Genomic DNA, 19,653 nt, shown 5'->3' on the forward strand with positions numbered 1-19,653 from the left:
AATAAGTTGGAATGTAACATGTGCTAACTATAAAATTTTTGTTGATATAAAATCACTTGAGAATGGCCTTAATGTATTTTTTGGGAATAATACTGAACACTCCTTTAGAAAATTAATTTTTTGGAAAGGGAGGCTTTGAAATATTTGAAAATTTATAACAAAAAATTAAAGGAAGAAAAAGAATTTAAAAAATAACGGCCAAATAATATTTGAAAATTCAACATTTTACCGGTCAAAAATTCAAGTTCAAAAATTCAAATTCAAAAATAACGGTCAAAATGTTAAAATTCAAATTACCACGTCCAAAAATAATGCACATTCCGTATGAAGTCTTCCAAAAAATTCGTCATGTTTTATTTTCTGAAATGTTTCGTAAAACATGTAAGTCACGCGGACCAAAGGTCATTCAAAAAATAACAAACCAATCATACATGTGTGTGTGTAAAATTCTTAAAAATTTTATTAAAATATTATTACAAAGCTGCAGTTACATCAGATCTTTAATTAACAGAAAAATACTATAAGTACTTGTGAGACAACGACAATATATATAAACTGCATAATTGAGATTAATTGTGAAAAGTAAACAAAAGTACTCACACCTACCAATCGATGTGTATTTGTAGAGTACGAACGTGTTATTTGAGTTAATAATAGAAAGTTTACATTAACTTATGTCCAATAAAAAATAATATATAAATTAACAGCAAATACACTTGATAAGACCGCAACACACTGAAATGATCATAACGAGCAATCCGATGAGGATGCAAATGCCAAGAGGTGATTTAGCAAAAACAATCCACTCGCACTTAGTCTCGATGGTTGATAGATAAGATTCCATTTCCCTTTCAAGCTTACGATGGTCAAAGACAAGATCACTTGTAAATTTTTCACCAATTCGGTCATTTTTAAACATATCCACTATACACTCGCGTTCCTCTAAACTCTTTTGTGGATATCTAACTTGAATGACTTTACTAATCGCACCATAAATAGCATTGTCGAGAATGTCGAGACTTTGGCAATAAGACATCAAGCAAATGCCTAAAAATGCTACTAATATGCACTTCCTATAGAGTAATAAAGATGTTAGGAACTGATAAAGTCAATAAAGCTATTAAATTACCTCATTTTTATCAAAATAATTGTCCAGACAAATAAAACTTGTACGAATGCTTCTGTTACTTAAACACTATTGAGCAGCAACACTATAAATAGACACTAATATGATCTCACTAAACGAATACTCAAGGAGAGAATGAGTTTATTCAAAAAATTCGACAGAGACCGTTAAGTATAAATTTTATAGCTAGAGACGATTATGTGCGTGAGAGAGAATAAAAAACTGGATTTTTTATAGCTTATTTTAGGATTTTTTTTTTATTCATTCTTATTAGGTATTTATTCAATCAATTTTCGAAATGCATCAAAAATCTCTTAATGGATCAAAGATAAAATTGATTCTTATAACAGGGAAATATAGAACATGTACATAAAATTCTTTCACATATCATCGATTTTGGTAAAATTTACTTACTGCTTTGTTTTATGCGGTCTTATTGTGTGCTGTTGCCGCCTTTTAGTCTCATTATAATCTAGTCATTTGAAATTTCATCAGCCATTTGCTTTAATTTCCTTTCGAATAGCTTCTTTGTATCAATAAATCCTAGATGGATGTGATAACATTAGTTATAGAAGCAAGACTTGATATTGTCAAGTAATTCTTACCCTGCTTTGTCTTGCCAAAAGAATTTGGTCCAGATGAAGTCGGTGTATCTTTACCGATATTTCTCATACGCATTTTTGCTTCTGCTGGCATCTCTTCAGGCTCACTGTCGTCATCAGCATTGAATATATTGCTGATTTTCGTACTTTTTTGTATCAAAGGTGCTGGCTTTGCAGGAGTACTTAACTTTATTTGAATTCCAGCTGTCGGCTTTACCAAATTTGATGATTTATTAAAATTCATAGATATTTTCGGTGCTGGAGGTGGATTAGTAGGCTTCTTGTGATGTCTTTCATCGTCACTTGAATTACTGGATGATGATCTGGATCTTTTTTTGTAGTCTGACAAAATTTGACGTTAATTCACAGAATTTCATTATAAAAACCTGTTGAAAATGTACAAACATTATTCTACAGACAAATTACCTTCTTTACTACGATGCTTTCGATGGTATTTATCATCTTTTCTATCAATTGGACTCCTTGATCTTCGCTTTTTAGCTACTAAAGATTAAACTTGCATTTCTGTTTAAAAATCATTGCGAAATTAGCTATGAAACTCACATTCAGATGAACTTTTGTAATGTCTATCCATTTATCAAACCGTTCTTTTAGTTAATGACTTAATTCAAGCGATTTGTACAATTTATTTTACTTCCTGATAATCAATTTTTTTTACGTATGAAAAAAATAAAGGGCAAGCAACTTTGTGACTGAAAAAAAATTCAAATATTTCAAAACCGTTAATTTTTATGCATTTCAAAATCTTTATTAAAACAACTTAATTAATCAAATTCTCATTTAAAATCATCACTTCTTCAGACCTCCAATAAAATTTTCAATATCAAATTCCTCTGCATATTGACTATCATCCCAAAGTTCAGGCAAATTCTCCAAAATATTCTTAACAGAACTTCCACTCTTATTTGCAGACTTTTTACTATCATCATTTTGCTCTATCGAGAATAGATCCAACAGCTGATCAGTTGCCATAGTTTCCATCGACTGATTATTTACTCCAACAACAGTATTTGCTGTAAGCAATTTGAATTTCTGCAAACACATGATTTTCTCTTCCAATGATCTTCTTGTAATCAATCTATAGACATTGACGACTTTCTTTTGTCCAATTCTGTGTGCTCTGTCCATAGCCTAAATGAATAAAACATGTAGGTATTAGCAAATGTTTGATTTTCGGTTAAATATTTAACATTACTTGTAAATCTTTCATCGGATTCCAATCATGCTCAACAAAGATGACTGTATCCGCACCTGTTAAATTCAGACCTAATCCACCAACCTGTAAGTAAAGTTATCATTAGTGAATTTGTTTTTCAGAAGGAATTAAGTAAATCCTAGGATTAAAATAAATCCATGGATTTAAAGTTAAGACTTACTTGAGTAGTCAGCAGTAAAATGTCATATGAAGGATCATTGTTGAACTTGGACACAATTTCATGACGTGAATTAGCTGGAACCCCGCCATCAAGTCGCAAATATGAAACAGTTGGCAAATGTTTCTTCAGCAGGTCATTTTCAATGATGTCAAGCATAGCTATAATTAATACAAAGTAAATTAATTAATTAATCACGTATTTAGTGACATAAAATTATTGGACATACATTTAAGCTGACAAAATACTAATGCACGATGTTGATTAACAGATATTTCGTCATTATCATCCGTTCCGATGCCGCAATCTAATAATAATTGCTTAAGTGCTGGTAATTTTGCTGAATGTTCAATTTCGTCTAGTGACGTTTTATTGCGCTGCAAATCGGAGATAATATTTTGATATTCAGGATGATGTGGCTTCAAAACAAGTTTCGGATGATTGCAGACATTTTGTAGATATCTAAAATTAAATAATTTTATGCTATTTAGCTACAAATTGTTATTTCAAAAAATATAATGAATCTTAATTACCGTAAAGCTTGAAAGACGTGGGTCTTCTTTGTCACATTATCATTGGATGATGACATATTGTCAAGGCATTCCTGAAGATCTGTATTTAAATGCGTTTTACTGAAATCTTCATAAAGTCGCTCTTGTAATGGACTCAATTCACAAAGTAAATCCTGTGTAATCTTTGGTGGTAAATCTTTCAGCACATCTTCCTTAGATCTACGCAGTAAGAATGGCAAAACTTGTCGATGTAACGATTCCATTGCCAATGCACCAATTTCTTGCTCTTTTGGTGAACTCTTCCCGTCTCGACTTGCGAGAATTGGACGACTGTATTTCAATTGGAACTGCTTCTCTGATCCCAAAAATCCGGGCATCAAGAAGTCAAAGAGAGACCACAATTCAAGAACCTGTAAAGAATCAAAAATAACTGTCATTAGAAATTTAAAATTTAACGGTTTTTAAAAATTTGAAAATTCAAAAATATTTTCTAACGGTTTTATCCAAATAGACAGTAGTAAGTAAAATGATAGGAATTCAATTTTACCTGATTTTGTATAGGTGTGCCACTCAATATTAATCGATGATTTGCTATCAATTGTTTTATTGCCTTTGATGACTTCGTCTTTCCATTCTTTATTATATGACCCTCGTCAAGAATACAATAATTCCATTGAATGGTTTGGAAAAAGTCAATATCTTTACGGACAATATCATAACTGGCAACGACTAAATTATGATATTTTATCTGACTTCGCAATCTTTCACGCTCAATGGGCAATCCATAATAATGGAGAGGCTTTAAAAATTGATTAGCGACAAATTTTTTAACTTCATAAACCCAATGACCGGTTAATGTAGGCGGACAAATTACAATGCTTGGCAAATCAGCTTGCCTTTCAACTTGCCGCTGATGATGATCGCCGGCGACAATACAAAGTGTTTGAAGTGTCTTGCCAAGACCCATTTCATCACACAAAATTCCATGTAACTTGTATTTATTCAGGAAATAAAGCCAATTGACACCAGCTTGTTGATAACTTCTTAATGTTGCATTAATTGGTACTGGAACCTTATAATCAGGTATAGACTTTGGTCGAAATAGATATTCTAAAAATTCTCGATCCTTCATTTTCCTTTTCATCAGTTCCTCATTCAAATTTTCCTTTATATCCGGTGAATTTCCATCCAAAGGCATCAATTGGATTAAAGTAGCAAAACAGCTTGTTGATATTAATCGTACAGGTTGATCTTGATCACTCATACGTCCTAAAACAGGCACAATCATGAGAACACAATACGGAACAATGTCAAATTGTAATTTATTGACAATTGATGTTATTGCCTCAATAGCTCCTTCCCGATTTATTGGATTTTCAATTTGTCCCAATAATGGTATTAATGAGTCAATCACAAACAGCATGACACTTTGTGAATCAATAGCTGCAAATGTTGCTAAGCATCTTGCTGCCATATGACGAATCGCCTTTAATGGATGCTGAATAAGAAAGCATAATTTTGTGAGACTTTCAAATAGTTCCTTATGCAAATCTTTATGTAAATGCGGCGATGCAATCTCAATCAATTGCAATGCTATTATAATATTATTTGTCTCATCTTGCGGTATCAATTGACATGATAATTGCCTTATGTATTGCTCATCAATTTTCGATAATGTATTAAACATTAATTCCCATAAAGTTGGAACTTGTTCGCGTAATGATGCGCCGAAAAATTTACAAACACTTTCAATTGCAAATGTGGATCCAGTTCGTTGAATTTTGTTGGATTTACGTACCTATGTAATTGTAATTATGGAAATTAGTCAATGAATAAATGAATTACGAATGCATTAAATTACATCTTTGGAGGTTCCGAATTGAATTACATAAAATTAAATTTAAACAATGCAGAAACTACATTGTATGTGATAGAAGCTTGCATAAAATTATCATTAATCACATAGCTTGCTTTAATTCAATGAAAGTGATAAACGATTAGAAATTGCACAGTTTAAATGTTAAGAGTAGTGTTTTGCATACGACTTTTGACATATAACCTTGAGTATCCCAGTTATTTGAGACTAAACAACAAAAATCGCACTCTACAAACGACTTTCAGTATCATGTCATCAATATGTGACATAGGTTATAATAAACACCAAAAGTCGCATTATGGACACAATCTTAGTCAAATACAACTCAATTCATACAGAACCTCCGTAAAAACACGTTAATTAAATGATATAACTCACTGGATCATCATTTTCGACTGCACTTTCATCAATTGACAATTGATTCTCTATATTAGGAGGTCGACCACGCCCAGACGATCCATTATGGCTCTCTCGAAACTTTGTTTGTTTGTCTAATGAAATGATTCCGTAATAAGCATTTTCGATTAGACTATTTGGCTTAAAATGCATTAATTCACGATCAGGAAAAATAAGCTTTGGTGTAAAGTCTTCATCGGATTTTAAGAGAGTCGATAAATTAGTTAAAATCTTTACATTTGGTGATGGCTGACGATCTGCAACTTGACTCATCAAATAAGTCAGACTTTCGGCCGTCAATTTTTGTAAAATGACATTTTCTTCACGCTTAATTGATTCCATTAAAGGCTTCACAACAGGATTCAATTTCTCGGGTAGACATTTCAATCTGGCGACAGCAGAAGCCAATGCTGATTGTGTACTTATATTTAAATGCGATTGTTCAGTGCTGGTTATTGTGTATGAATTAAATAAACTCTTCCTACGATCATCCAATAATGTTGCAATTTTAGTCTTTAAATTGAAGCGAACTTTGAGATTTTCTGTTGCTGTTGTTGATAATTCCTTAATTTGATCCATTGTTAGCATATTTGTTCCTTCATAACCTGGGATAATTACTTTGTATTGTTTCATTGATGCTACAAAGTCACTTGCTTCTTGTAAAAGTCTTGTGACCATTGATGCGATTTCATCGAAGTAGATGTATTCAGTTAGTGCTGATTTTAAGCGGGTTTGAAGTTGTTCATTTGTTGTTAGTGATGGATTAAATTCGCCCCAAAATGTAATAATCATGCTGCTTATCAAGCGTTGAAGTGATGATCTCGAACTTAAATATCCAAACAGCAGTTTGCAATAACATTCAAGTGGACTTTCTAATGTATTTGTGTAGACAACACCTGAGTGGATTAAAATGATTTTATTAATAATTTGCTCGTATTTTAACGTCTTTTTGAAATTTGAATATTTAACGGTTTTCAAAAATTCAAATTTCAAAAATACGTTAAATTTTGACAGAAATTTACCTGGAGCCGGCAAAACTAGATATTTGCTTAACAATCCAAGCATCCGACATGCTTTGTATCGAGCTCGAATGACATTTTTCTCACGAGTATCCTGAGGAATTGTTTCTAAACCTCCTAGAAATGCCTTTTGCATTGGCATTGAGTCACATACTAATCGATTGCTTTTAGCACTAATTAATAGATTTGGATCAAAGGCTAGTCTAGCTGGTTGCATAGCAAGACACATGAAACAAGAGACGAATGGACAGGCAGCATGAAGTAGTGCTGATAAATCAGCATTCATTACAATATTACTCCAGACATCCTCGACAAGCGATTGAATGTCCTCAACATGCTCTACTAAGACTCTTTGATAGATGTGACGAAGTGCTTCTTGGAGTAAATTTGGTGGCCATGATCGAACGCCAAAATTAAGACATAAAGATGGTTTTCCATCATTATTAACATCATTTTTGTTTGCCTCAATAACTTGATTATTTGTCTCGTCCGTAAGTTTCTTTAAGGTCTGCAGAGTTGACCGTCGAACACTACTTGATGGATGACTCAAAAATGGCCATAAACGAGGTATTAAATTAACCATTGGTTCCATTTCAATCCACTGAGATGCATTTGGTAAACTTAAAATAGCTGCCATTGATGCCATATAGGAATTGCATGCGGCAGCTAATTCATCTTGATCAAGCAACAAATCCCAAAGCATTTTTACAATGCATGATACTTGTTGATGAGTTAGCAACTTTGGTAAATAAGATGATATAGGAATTAAAGAAGATGCTGACACGGAGCTTACATCATCGACAGTATCAAGTAATCCATCGAGAATATTTTTGATGACAAGTGGCAAAATTGTGGAAATTAAGTCTTCACGTACAACAAGCATGTACTTAATTCCAAGTAATCCACTATGTCTTACTTCCCAATCATCATGTTTTACGAATTTCTGAAGAATTTCAATGACTTTAAGGACTAAACTTGTATCCATTTCTTTTAATATTGTTGCTAGAACTTGTGAGCATGTCTCACGAACTGGAGCAACGACCTGATCCGAAACGAAATCTCCAAATCGATCAAGTGCCAAGACACATAAAATTCTTAGTGCTATATCTTCCAGCCATTTATCATGCGATATATTTTGTTCATCCTTTGTCATGTAGACACTACGTCCGCCACCTTTAATGTGCGTTTTAAGCAATTCACGTAATGCAGTTGCTGATCCATGTCTTACTTCCCATCGTACACTAAACAAGTCAATCATTAATTTTGAACAGAATGAATCAAGTGGCCAATCAATTGCATTATCTGTCCATGATCCAGTCAAGTCAGGCGTTGGCTCATTCTCGAAGTATTTGACATTATGCTCTGACTTGATTTTCTTCTTGTCTGGCTCATCCTTGACCGAGTTTGTCCGACTAATGGTTTGATTCTGACGTGCCTTACGCTTTGCACGATTTATCTCTCGACTACTCATACCAACAACTGACGTTTGCTGACTAGATGATGCTTGATTAATTAGAATATCCTGAACATTAATTTTGCTCGTCTCATTTTCAGTCTTGATTTGTTTCATTGGAGTCATATCTTCAAGCGTTACCATATCATCTAAATTTATGCCAAGATTCTTGGCGGCAGCAAATCCAAGCTTCTCATTTAATGCTTCTCGTTGCTTAATCAACACTTCACGATTATCGATATTATCGTCTATAAAGTCGAATTCTCGACCTTCACTTCCCATTAAACGAGCTCCTTTCTCAAGGATCAAGCTTAGATTGAATTTCTCGAAACTTAATCTTGTTTCTAATCCATTGCTATCATTATTAGTTATACTATGTTTAGTGGATGATCCATTTGTCTCAGTCTCTTCTTTCTTAATAACATGAACACGTTCTGTTGGATTCCATTGTGGGACATTTTCGAGGATAGCTTGTACGGCTTGAGTTGCTGCAATTCTTGTGTCCCAATTTTGTGAATGAATGAAGACAATCAAACGACTTAGTAAATTATGTAATTCGTGTGGATGTAACTTTTGAACTTCGCCAATTTGCTTCGCTGCCGCCTTTCTTGTTACTGCAGATGATCCTGACTCAAGCAATATGAATAAACGATCCAATCTATAAATAAGCAATTGTTTATGGATGTTTAATTAAAGAGATAAATTTGTGTTATTTACCGTGATGTCATCTTTCTGTTGTATTTACTTGATGTCTGGATTTTCCAATATCAAAGTACTTTCTATCGATGCTACGTCTTCAATTTAATTGTATTTACTCTGTAGATTACAAAATTGTAGTAATATTAAGCAATTATTAAGCTATTTTATTTGAAATAAATTGAAAAGTGATGAATGTTTACATTTTGCACTTTCTTTGTCTCTAACATTTTTTTCGTTCGTATTGCGTAGTTATGTCTCTTTATTGAAATTTTTTCATATTCTAACAACTGAATAGAGCGTTAATGAATAGAACAAACAGATGTAGGAACTTTAGAAACACATGCTTCCGGTTAGATTTTTTTGCCGGAAATTACTGGTCATATAATTTTCAAATAAAATTTATTGCATTAGAAAAACGAGAAAAAACTACACAATGAAATGTCCCAATTTCCCATTTATTGTTGATATTTAGCACCTTTATGATTATGAAACAAGTTTTGATCCACACATTGAGTGATTTACTGTGTGAAATTGATATCATATTTGATAAATTATATTTAGACATGCTGAAAATTTAAATATTCATAAAATTTCCAATGATGAATGATTGACATTGAATCATTCTGACATTTGAATTCAAAAAAGTCGTTAAAGTTTGTTATTGTAGACAAATGAGTTTAATTAATTAATGCCACTTAAACTAACTAATGTAAACACACCTTTGTTGATTACTTTCATAATTAATGAGTCAATTAATAATTAAATTCCATCACATCTAACTTTCATTAACACGAAATGATGAGCTTATCGAGTTTAGGAATCAATGCCCTCAACATGATAAAATATCAAATAACAAAGAAATTAAAAACAACTAACTCATGATACGTTTAATTCCGTCATACAAAATATGACAAATTATTCGCTGACGACAAAAACAGAATTACATTTGTGTGTCATTTATTTTGGCCATGCTGCTTCTATTACACAAAACTGAATTATATTCAAATAAATGCTAATATAAATCCATATATGAGAAATTATTGTGTGTACGGAAATTGTGTGCATGTATACAGAAAGTGGACAGAAGTCAACTCGATTGATTAAAGCTTCTTTATGTCATTTTTATTCGTGTTTGTGTACATAAATTATATCGATTTATTTCATTGATTAGCACACTGGAGTCTTTGGTTTAGATAATTGTTATGCTGTCTGCAAAATATACGTTGCACAAAAATTCAAATTTCAAAAAGGATGCCAAAATTTGAAATTTTGAAAACCGTTAAAAATTTAAATTCTGAAAAATCGTTAAAATTTACAAATTTCAAAAAACAGTTGTTCAACAAAAAAATTTATTCCATTCGCAGACCCCCAATTGCATATCAAAATCCATTTAGTCATTCCATTCATCATTTTTATCTATGTCCATTTTGGAGCCTGTTATCAGTGACAAGAATGTTCGATATAAAATTTGAGAATAATCAATCGACGAAAGCAAAAAAACTTCTTGTTTATTCACCTTCTGTATGGTGCTTTATGGGTCAGAGCTATAAAAACTGCTATCATTAAAAAGATTAAACTTAAAAAATATTTTTAATTTTTTTTCGTGAATTTTTTAAATGACAAAAGTATGAAATACACAAGGAAAAACATTCGAGTTGACCTTCATGAAAATGATAATGTGATTAAATAATGATGTAGGTACATAATAAGCTATACTTAATGTATTCATCGAGTCAAGTTTTTCATTATTCATAATGTTTTTTTGGACTATCTTCTGTGAAAACTGGTATGTAGCTTCCAGATATCTTCTACAGGATTTTATGCTAATTTTGTTGATTTTCAAAATTTTTAATTGGTTAAGTGGATTCCTGACATTTTGCAAATTAGATGCAAGTTCCTAATTTTTTTTTTTGTCAACCGTCATTGGAAAATTAAATTAATCAAGCAGGAAAAAGAGACTGCAAAGATTTAATAAATCTGATTGGCACTTGCGTCTAGACAATCGTTTAACTTTGCTAATGGGATTTGTGGCTTAATTCAATTACTTACAGCTACCTTCATTTGAAAGATTATGCAAAGCAATGTAAATAAAAACCGTTAAATTTTGAATTTTCAAAAACCGCTGAAATTTTGAACCTTTAAAAACCGTTGAAGTTCAATTTTTGAAAACCGGTAAAATTCAAATTTTAAAAAACCGTTATATTTTGAATTTTTAAAATCCGTTACAATATCAAATGACAAAAAAGAACCGCTACAATTTTACAAAAAGTATGCTACAAAAACTCGATCTAGACGAGAAATTCCAACCAAAAGCAACTAAACAAGAAGAAATTTTTTTCCTCGTCACTTTCGTCATTCCGCCTTCGACGTCTTATTAGCTTGTCTAAGAAAATCTAGTCTCCATTAATAGTGTTTAATGTCTACATGTTAATTTTTTAGTTCTTTGCATAATCTATTTTTAGACAATCCAAACCAATTATCATCTCACGACTTTTGTGTGTTAGCGGACTAGAAGAAGAAGCGTATCGGCACAATTCATATAATATAAAAAATTATTTCATCTATTTTGTGCATGTAGCTATTATAAATTTCGCGGAGAATTCATTGTCATGCTTGACATAAATATAGCACGTTAAGATGTAATATGTAAAAGAGAATCCCTTAAGCATGAATCTTTTATTGACATTCCGTTAAGTCTAACGTTGTGTGTGCTGTATACAATGGCATCTTCGACTGGAAGAAGAACTTTACATGATGCATATGAGATTGAGAATTGATCTAGACGTGAGATGACTGAATTTTTACAATAGCAGTGCCTCCGGCTTATGAAATTACAAAATAGACTTAAATCTGAATTAAATCCTAGGATTAAAAATTTAATCCTGAGATTAAAAATTTAACTCGCCGGAATTAAGTCAGTCAAAACCAAACAATCGAGTTTAGAAACCTGATTTTGTATCCACAACAAATTCCATATCCCATTCTACGATGTAAATTATGCACATATAACAATATGTAAATCAAGGAAAACAAGAAACCCTACCCGTACCCCAGAGAGTAAAAATGAAAGGAAATTAGAGAAGCTAACCATCTGCCTTTCTAAGAAGTTTTTTATGAGTGTATTGTGTATATATAAATTTTTATTATCTATCATATTCGCAAGCACCTCAACATTTTTATACGTGCTTAGTGTCTGTAGATGTAGGTTTTGATGTTATTAATAAAATATAAAAAAAAAAACTTGAAACACACACGAATAAAAGTTGTGTATATATACACTTGAGGCAAAACTGCAAATAACCCCCAGACAATTTTAAAAAGATTATAATAAAAACTCGTAAAAATGAAAAAGAATTCACGAATATGTGAGGATAGAAAGGAACAAAAAATCGATACTAAAATTTTTTTTTCCTTTTTTTTCGAAAAAAATTGAAATAAAAAAAAATTTTTCATAGCTACAAAATTCGAGGAATTACGGTAATTTTACGGCAATTTATGCCACATAGTCATAAAGATCTAAATGATTGCTAATCAGTCCACCACTTTTCAATAATTAATTTGTCCTTAACTTACCCGAAATGTGTCTGAAATTATCTAATAAAAGTCGGATTTCAAAATGTCGCAGGCGTCGTAGTGAACTTAAAAATTCCATAAAAATTTCATTCCTTGATTCTCATTTTTAATAATCATTAAATCATTTATTTCATCTGCCATTTGTGAGAACATGATCTAAATGGCCATTATTATATATATATTTTTTTAATTCCAATTCTTCTATGTGCACATCCACTTTCAAATCACTTTTATTTTAATGCCTTTCAATCGAACACTCGGTTTCTTCACAAAATTCACTAAATTTAAACGAAATTTTTTAGATTTCCGTCTCATGGCTTTTGCTTTATATAGTCGAATGAATACGGCTCACTGTGGACGGTCTGTTTTTGTGCCGAACTGCTTCATATTGGGACATGAAACTTTTTTCGCGTCACTCTGTTTTTATGTTTTCCTTTTTAAATCGCTGTGTCTGCATCTTTTGAGATCTCCTTTGAGTGCGAAGGAATGATTGCATATTGCACAATTGAATAGCTTCTTCTTTTCGTGTTGTGCCTTTATGTGCTGCTTTAAGCCATGCTTCATTTTGAAGGATTTATCACAAATATTGCATTTATGTTGGGACTGTCGGTGTGTGGCATTCTTATGTTGGTAGAGATTCTTAGATCCTTTGAATGTCTTATTGCAGATTAGGCAGATGAATGACGTTTTTCGTGGCTTCCTTTGCTTGTTCTTTGATCCTTCTTTCAGTTCCTTTAATAATTTTAAGTAATTCTTCTTAACTGTCTTCATATGCTTACAATGAAATCTTTTATGGAACTGCAAACTCTTTTCTGTAGAAAACTTCTTCCTGCATACAGCACAATGATTCTTTGACATATCCTTAATTTTATGCTTTACAATTTTATGAAGCAAAAACTGCTTAAATGACTTGAACTTCTTTTTACAGCAAACTCTTTTTGGATGTGCTGCTTCTTGTGTAGATGACGGTGTTATAGATCTGCTGCTTTGTACTTGAATATCTTCATCAAATTCTGTTTTTACATTATTGCCGTGATTTGATTCCTTTACATAATTATGATCATGCATGAAGATTGTGGATATATAGACATAATTTTTAATTAATTCGAGTTCATTTTCACCGTCTTCCTGATCATTAATCTCTACTTTAAGCTGCTTTGGACTAAGAATTTGGATCTCATCTTCTTCATAGCTTGTGTCATTAACGACATTCTGTTCTGATATCTCACATGTTAATGCATTAGTCTCAAATGGAAGGAAATTGAATGGCTTAATATCTACAATCTCTAAAATTTCACATTTCTTCTGATTTGTACTTGTTCGATTCTGTTGCAGTGCTAAATGTTCCTCAAAATTCTTTGGTGCCAGTCTTGGAATATGCAATTCATCTTCTATTAGTGGTTCTAGCTTTATACTTCGCGGGATCTCGTCTATTCGTCTTATTGGAACTTCCTGATTTAGCATATTTTGTGCCACAATCACACGATCAATAAAACTTGAAAATGTATTTAAAATTTCATTGCATTCACAGCAAATTTTCTGCATTAAACTAAGATTAAAATTTACAAACGGAAGACACTTTCTCATGATAGAGAAGTTATTGTCGTCTATTAGAATTAATGACCTTTCTCTTGATAATGTTCTACAAAGTCCACAAAACTCGTAATTTTCAGTTTGTTCTTCCTCAACAAGGATCACTGGTTCTTGAATTGGCACTTGATATACTTGTCTAACATTATTTAATGATGGAATTGCATGTCTTTTAAGTGATTTCCTTGAATTAGTGCCATTTTCGAGTATGTCTGAGGCTTTAAAATGCTGAGAACATATTGATGAGAATTTTGTGATTTTACGGGCTACATTATCGCTGTCCTTTGATACATTCTTAACAAATTCAATCCATTTCTCGCAAACTTCTTTGTTTTGGAAAGGAAATCTAAAATAATTAAAGTAATCAATGAATATCATTAAAATTATTTGCTCAAATGAACTTACTTGTGAAATGAAACAGAATCTCCAATTTGCTTAACTCTCTTACATACACAACAGGCTGATGGCATTGTTATTGAATATTAGCATAATATAAACTCTTGTTTATGTTTTTTGCTTAGTTCCTCAATTGCTCAGTCTTATTAGACACAAAACTGTTTTGAAGGCTGAGTGCATCAAATTGAATATTCACACCGATTGTTCATCTGATCAGCTGTTTTTCAGCATGCTATGATTATTTTGTTGTTTCTTCACTAATTGTTGTAATTTTCTGCATTTGATTCAGTCTTTTATGGCCAAAATTTAATTAAAACAGTATTCTATAAATATCAATCCTTGTCACTGACACAAATCCACAAAAAAATAATAAAATCATAAAATTCAAATATTTAAAATACGTTATAATAGTTTTAACTACAAAAAGTCGGTAAATTGTTTAATCAGCAACTTAATCAAAGCAACTTGCCAAAATCAATCAATTGTAAAATTGTTTAAAGGAACCAGCATATAAGGTGTGAATATATAAATAGATTTTTGTCAAAATAAATTCTCTCAATCTTTTTTTCTACTATTTAAAAACTTCTAATACCTGCTTTAATTAGTTTATTAAATGTCTTGTGAAATCAATATTAATGCAATTGTTAACCATCTTGATGATATTCAGTCGTTCTTTGGATTAAATGGAATAACTGGTAAATTGTCTTTGTTTTGATTTTACAACAAAGATCCAGCGTATTAAATTTTATTTACGTTTAGATAAATCATGGCTTAATGGAATCTTTATGAGTTATCATAGTGATACATTGTGTATGGGCTATGGATCAAAACTCACAATCTTGTCATCTTATTATGATAAGGAACAACAACAGAAAATTTATTCAAATTTGAAGAAAATTACACTGGAAGATGAAAATCAAATCATAACAAACTCGTTGACATTCCAGGTAACTGGAGGTAGTAATTATGTCGATTGGACATGTATAATAATCGGATTAAGTACAGGAGTTCTACAATTCTATTCCGATAATGGTGCTTTATTATACGAAAAGAATCTTAACAATGAAGCTGTTTTAAACATCCGAATTATTGGCGATGATCTTACAATATTCTATCAGTCATGCATTATCGTATACCAAATGAGTCACTTGATCCCGTTGTTGAAAAGTTTAAAGGAAATGTTCAATAAAGCCAAGACAACTAAAATTGATCTTATGGATAAAGATTATATGGTCATGTACAAGAAATGGGACTACAAAACTAAAGAATTACTCATTTCTGATGGATTAATGATTCCACAACAAAAGACATGCCTTTTTGATCACTTAGTGTCTGAAGGATTAGAACTTGGATTCACCAAAAAGTATAGGAATACACCAATACAAAGTGCATCTGTGATTTCTACTGGTTCAAAACCTTACATTAATTTCCACCTTGCAAGAGAAGGATTCAAACAACAAGGTGTATTGACGGATGTTGCAAAAGCTTTAGCAAATAAGATTACATCTAGATTGCCGTGAGTTTTAAACGTATTTTATTAGTTCAAATGTTTTAAAACCGTACAAATGTTCTGAAAATTCAGTTAGAAATTGTATGGTTCTGATTTTTTTGATGTTATTCAAAAACTGTATCCGTTAATTATTGATTTTTTATTATCCACAAATATAGGTCATGGCTAACAGGATCTCCACAACAACAAAGTTCGGACAAGTCTGAAGCAAATGAAATAATAAGTGAGACTTTATATCCAAGACATGAATTAGTTGATTATCAACGTACTGGATGTAATATTTATATGAGTCCAATAAATTATCAAATAGCAGCAGTTACTGACACATTAGGTCGAATTGTATTGATTGATATTGCAAAAGGGATTCCAATAAGAATGTGGAAAGGATATAGAGAAGCACAATGTGGATTTATTGAAGTTAATGAAGGATCGAAATCAAGGAAGGAAAATAATGAAGGAAGAAGATGTGGATTGTTTCTTGTTATTTATGCACCGCGTAAAGCAATTATAGAAATTTGGTGCCTTCAAAAAGGACCAAAAATAGCAACGTTTCAATGTAGCAAGCACGGTTTTCTATTATATGATAATCACTTAACCGATTCAAGTCATCATCACAAATCAAGGCACAACAAAATTTCATGTCTCTTTTTTGATTCCCATGACAATTGCTTAAAGACATTCTCCATTCCATTTCATTGCATTTTAAGTGAAGGCAATTCCAAAAGTGCTGAAGATTTTCATCATTTAAAGAGATTGAAAATGACTTTAAAGAACATTAATCTTAATGACGAAGAAGCTGTCCAATCTGGAATCATCCAAAATTGCGAGAAGATTCAAATGCCTGAAATAAAGCTGAAATGTCTAGAATTAATGACAAATTATAAGAAAATTCAGCCACAAATACTTCGTGACGTCATTGACGTTTTTGAGTCAAAAATGGAAGAGCATGTTGATGTACAGGAAGGTGATGAAGAACTGCATGAAGGAGAAATTCAGGATGAAATCTACAGGAATCAACTAAGTGCATCTTGTGATAATTATAAGAAATTAATTGAATGCTATGTCCTGGCTACTTCCGATTGTGAAGGTGAATGCCTGAAAAATGAGACTATCGAATTAATGGAACCTGAATATTTAACAATGCAGCGATTGATTGAGTTAATGAACATCAGCAAGAAGAATCAATCGAGTACATCTAAAAATGTCACATTTGAGGATGCAAAGGAAAAAGATGAGTCAATTGTGGCATTTTTTGGATCTTTTATAGTCACTGAAAAAGATAAAATTCTCATAAATACTGAGCATTTGGATAATCATTACGATGTAATCGGTTCCGTACTATTTACACATGTTTGGAAGGAGAAATTGCCGTCCTCAAAACTTGCAAAAATCTTCGAATTAATTAATATTTCCAGTGAAGAAGTCATGCGATGCTTTTTGCATTTCTACCTTAAACAAGTTACTGATTTCTCAAATGAGGACAGCGTTCTAGCGGACATGACAAAATTCAAAGTTATTCTCGATGAAGTGTGTAGTTTTGCAGGCGACAAGGTGACTTATGCTTATGACTCAATTTGCATTTTCTGGCAAGATGTTCGTGAATATTTATTGGAAAGCAATAATCCAATTAATGGATTGTTAGCTGCTATTCTATGCAAAATATATGCATTAAAACAAGTCCAAAATTCAGATGAGGCTAGTTTTGAGCAAGTGACCCAAGAAGAATGTCAGTGGGTCCTGTTGACCGAGAAATTAAATGACGTAGCTGTTCTGTCCATTTTTATACGGCATTTTGCAGGTAGTCAAGTTCAGAAGGGGAAATATGAGATGCCAAGCATTTCTTTGAAGAAAATTCTTAATGAGGGAAAAGGTAAGATTCTTGAATTTTAACGGTCATTCTGAATTTAAAAATCTAAAGGGTGTGAAACTGATGAATTTAAATTTTCGAAATCCGTTAAAATTTTGAATTTAAAATGACCGGTATAATTGCATCCCTATTATTAATTAACATTTTAATCTGAACAGGAATAATCAGCGAACTCGTTGCACAATGGCTTATCCACACAAACTTATCAATCGACTTATTATTCAAGAATTCGACTGACGAAAATCTCGAACCAGATGAGCGAGATGTTATAAAGAAACTGGAAATACTAAAGATTCATTTCCCATACAGTCTCGATCCATCGATAATTTTATCACAATTGATATGGATAACAATGTCACATTGGTCGAAAAACTTGTCTGAAATTCATTATCTCAAAAGTAGTATTGAGTATTTAAATCTATTTAAAGAGACTGAATATCATTTGAAGCATGGACTTTGCGTGATGTTATGGAATGGAAATTTCAAAATTCCACTAAAAGCGACACAAAAGTTGATAAATAAAACGGGAAGATTACCAAAGGAGAAGTTATGTCTGCAAAATACAATGATTCCTGACTTTTTGATTCCCCAGTTCCTTGAACAGACTTTAATCTTCATCAATCACTTCCAATCATCTCGTAATTTCAATAACTTAACATTCAAATGTGAGGAAATATTACAACAAGGCTCAGCATCCGACCAAGCATCACTTTGTGAATTAATTTTACAGCAAGCTCCAGGAAATTCAACACTTTTGACCCTCCACTATGAAATGGTGTCTATATTGGAACTAATAGCATTTTTAAACATCAAATATACAAAACCAATGCAATCTTTATTTGACGAAATGTCAAACGAGTCATTCTTTATGGATATTAATAAGCCTTTGACATACAACCTTCAAAAAGCAGACGAAATAAGGCAAAATACGAGAATATTTTTCCTCAAAAAAGCTATAAGTTGTACGATTGATTTGATTGTTGAATGTCAACAAAGTACATATTTTGATGATCATATCAAATGGATTGAGAAGGTCAAAAAAGTTGGTCATCTTTGGGATTTGGACGGTGGATTGCTTGATCGCCATCATGTAAGTTTTAGTTTTATTTTTACATATCAAATTACGTACGTATTTTAAGTTTACATATCATTTTACGTACGTATTTTGAGTTTACATATCATACTTACATAATTTGTTTCCAATACAGGTCCTTGAACTTTATGTCTACGGGTACGATGACCTAGCTGGTGAACTATTCGACAAAGTGTCAGAACGTGAAAGAATCATTAAACAATTGCTCGATATATCCGCAAAAAGACTTAATTTATACTTGTCAAATAATCGTGCCGGATGGAAACAGGTCGCTTCTGGTGGAGCACTTCTTACAAATTATTTGGAGACAATTCATGCACGGAAGGATGACGCACTGCTTGACAATGTCCGATCATCAAGCACTGATAATTTATACAGACTTGCTTATAGGATTTTCGAAGTTGCTTCAACGAGTAAGAATTTCAGCGATCCACGAGCTCTTCGTCTTGCAGGTCAATTATTAGATACTAGCCTTTTATTGAAAAATGAAAGTTAAATAATGTTTTAATGAAGTTTTTAATGTTGTAAGATTTTTATGCGCCTTATT

The 19,653-nt window shown here is 32.0% G+C and overlaps 4 protein-coding genes across 5 annotated transcripts; 1 reads left to right on the forward strand and 3 right to left on the reverse strand.

The window, feature by feature from the left end:
• Window positions 1-432: 432 nt before the first annotated feature.
• LOC139092142 (PEST proteolytic signal-containing nuclear protein-like) lies at window positions 433-2,430 on the reverse strand. Of its 2 annotated transcripts, none has more exons than XM_070642449.1 (5): window positions 2,293-2,430; window positions 2,155-2,232; window positions 1,732-2,070; window positions 1,130-1,669; window positions 433-1,073 (listed from the first exon to the last, which is right to left on the reverse strand). In XM_070642449.1, the coding sequence occupies exons 1-4, from the start codon at window positions 2,321-2,323 to the stop codon at window positions 1,599-1,601; spliced, it is 519 nt and encodes a 172-aa protein (XP_070498550.1). In that variant the 5' UTR covers window positions 2,324-2,430; the 3' UTR covers window positions 433-1,073; window positions 1,130-1,598. The 2 variants fall into 2 exon arrangements, with proteins under 2 accessions (XP_070498550.1, XP_070498551.1); XM_070642450.1 differs by having other exon boundaries at window positions 2,155-2,229; window positions 2,293-2,427.
• Window positions 2,431-2,475: 45 nt separating this feature from the next.
• On the reverse strand, window positions 2,476-12,989 carry Hel89B (histone acetyltransferase 1). Its single transcript, XM_070642825.1, has 10 exons — window positions 12,651-12,989; window positions 9,096-9,194; window positions 6,929-9,036; window positions 5,889-6,802; window positions 4,182-5,432; window positions 3,656-4,044; window positions 3,352-3,584; window positions 3,126-3,283; window positions 2,945-3,028; window positions 2,476-2,880 (listed from the first exon to the last, which is right to left on the reverse strand). Exons 2-10 carry the CDS (start codon window positions 9,104-9,106, stop codon window positions 2,539-2,541), a joined length of 5,490 nt encoding a protein of 1,829 aa, XP_070498926.1. The 5' UTR covers window positions 9,107-9,194; window positions 12,651-12,989; the 3' UTR covers window positions 2,476-2,538.
• Window positions 12,651-14,803, reverse strand: LOC139092429 (uncharacterized). Its single transcript, XM_070642826.1, has 2 exons — window positions 14,646-14,803; window positions 12,651-14,586 (listed from the first exon to the last, which is right to left on the reverse strand). The coding sequence occupies exons 1-2, from the start codon at window positions 14,708-14,710 to the stop codon at window positions 13,074-13,076; spliced, it is 1,578 nt and encodes a 525-aa protein (XP_070498927.1). The 5' UTR covers window positions 14,711-14,803; the 3' UTR covers window positions 12,651-13,073.
• Window positions 14,804-15,167: 364 nt separating this feature from the next.
• Rab3-GAP (Rab3 GTPase activating protein) lies at window positions 15,168-19,651 on the forward strand. The gene is made up of 5 exons (XM_070642778.1): window positions 15,168-15,331; window positions 15,396-16,152; window positions 16,305-18,016; window positions 18,172-19,103; window positions 19,222-19,651. The coding sequence occupies exons 1-5, from the start codon at window positions 15,250-15,252 to the stop codon at window positions 19,600-19,602; spliced, it is 3,864 nt and encodes a 1,287-aa protein (XP_070498879.1). The 5' UTR covers window positions 15,168-15,249; the 3' UTR covers window positions 19,603-19,651.
• Window positions 19,652-19,653: the final 2 nt, after the last annotated feature.

The sequence above is a fragment of the Chironomus tepperi genome, unplaced genomic scaffold (assembly GCF_022539635.2).
Source record: "Chironomus tepperi strain 1889 unplaced genomic scaffold, CSIRO-AGI_Ctep_v1 contig_298, whole genome shotgun sequence".
NCBI lineage: Eukaryota > Metazoa > Arthropoda > Insecta > Diptera > Chironomidae > Chironomus > Chironomus tepperi.

Bases quoted from the DNA above. Each gene is read 5' to 3' on its own strand.
- LOC139092429 (XM_070642826.1), bottom strand. From the start codon at position 14,710: ATGCCATCAGCCTGTTGTGTATGTAAGAGAGTTAAGCAAATTGGAGAT. The intron at 14,587-14,645 runs GTAAGTTCATTT...TAATTATTTTAG, and splicing joins GATTCTGTTTCATTTCACAA to ATTTCCTTTCCAAAACAAAG.
- Rab3-GAP (XM_070642778.1), top strand. From the start codon at position 15,250: ATGTCTTGTGAAATCAATATTAATGCAATTGTTAACCATCTTGATGAT. The intron at 15,332-15,395 runs GTAAATTGTCTT...ATTTACGTTTAG, and splicing joins TGGATTAAATGGAATAACTG to ATAAATCATGGCTTAATGGA. The intron at 16,153-16,304 runs GTGAGTTTTAAA...CCACAAATATAG, and splicing joins AAGATTACATCTAGATTGCC to GTCATGGCTAACAGGATCTC.
- Hel89B (XM_070642825.1), bottom strand. The intron at 3,585-3,655 runs GTAATTAAGATT...ATTTAATTTTAG, and splicing joins CACGTCTTTCAAGCTTTACG to ATATCTACAAAATGTCTGCA. The intron at 2,881-2,944 runs GTAATGTTAAAT...TTATTCATTTAG, and splicing joins ATCCGATGAAAGATTTACAA to GCTATGGACAGAGCACACAG.
- LOC139092142 (XM_070642449.1), bottom strand. From the start codon at position 2,323: ATGGATAGACATTACAAAAGTTCATCTGAAT. The intron at 2,071-2,154 runs GTAATTTGTCTG...AAATTTTGTCAG, and splicing joins AAAGCATCGTAGTAAAGAAG to ACTACAAAAAAAGATCCAGA. The intron at 1,670-1,731 runs GTAAGAATTACT...ACATCCATCTAG, and splicing joins TTTTGGCAAGACAAAGCAGG to GATTTATTGATACAAAGAAG.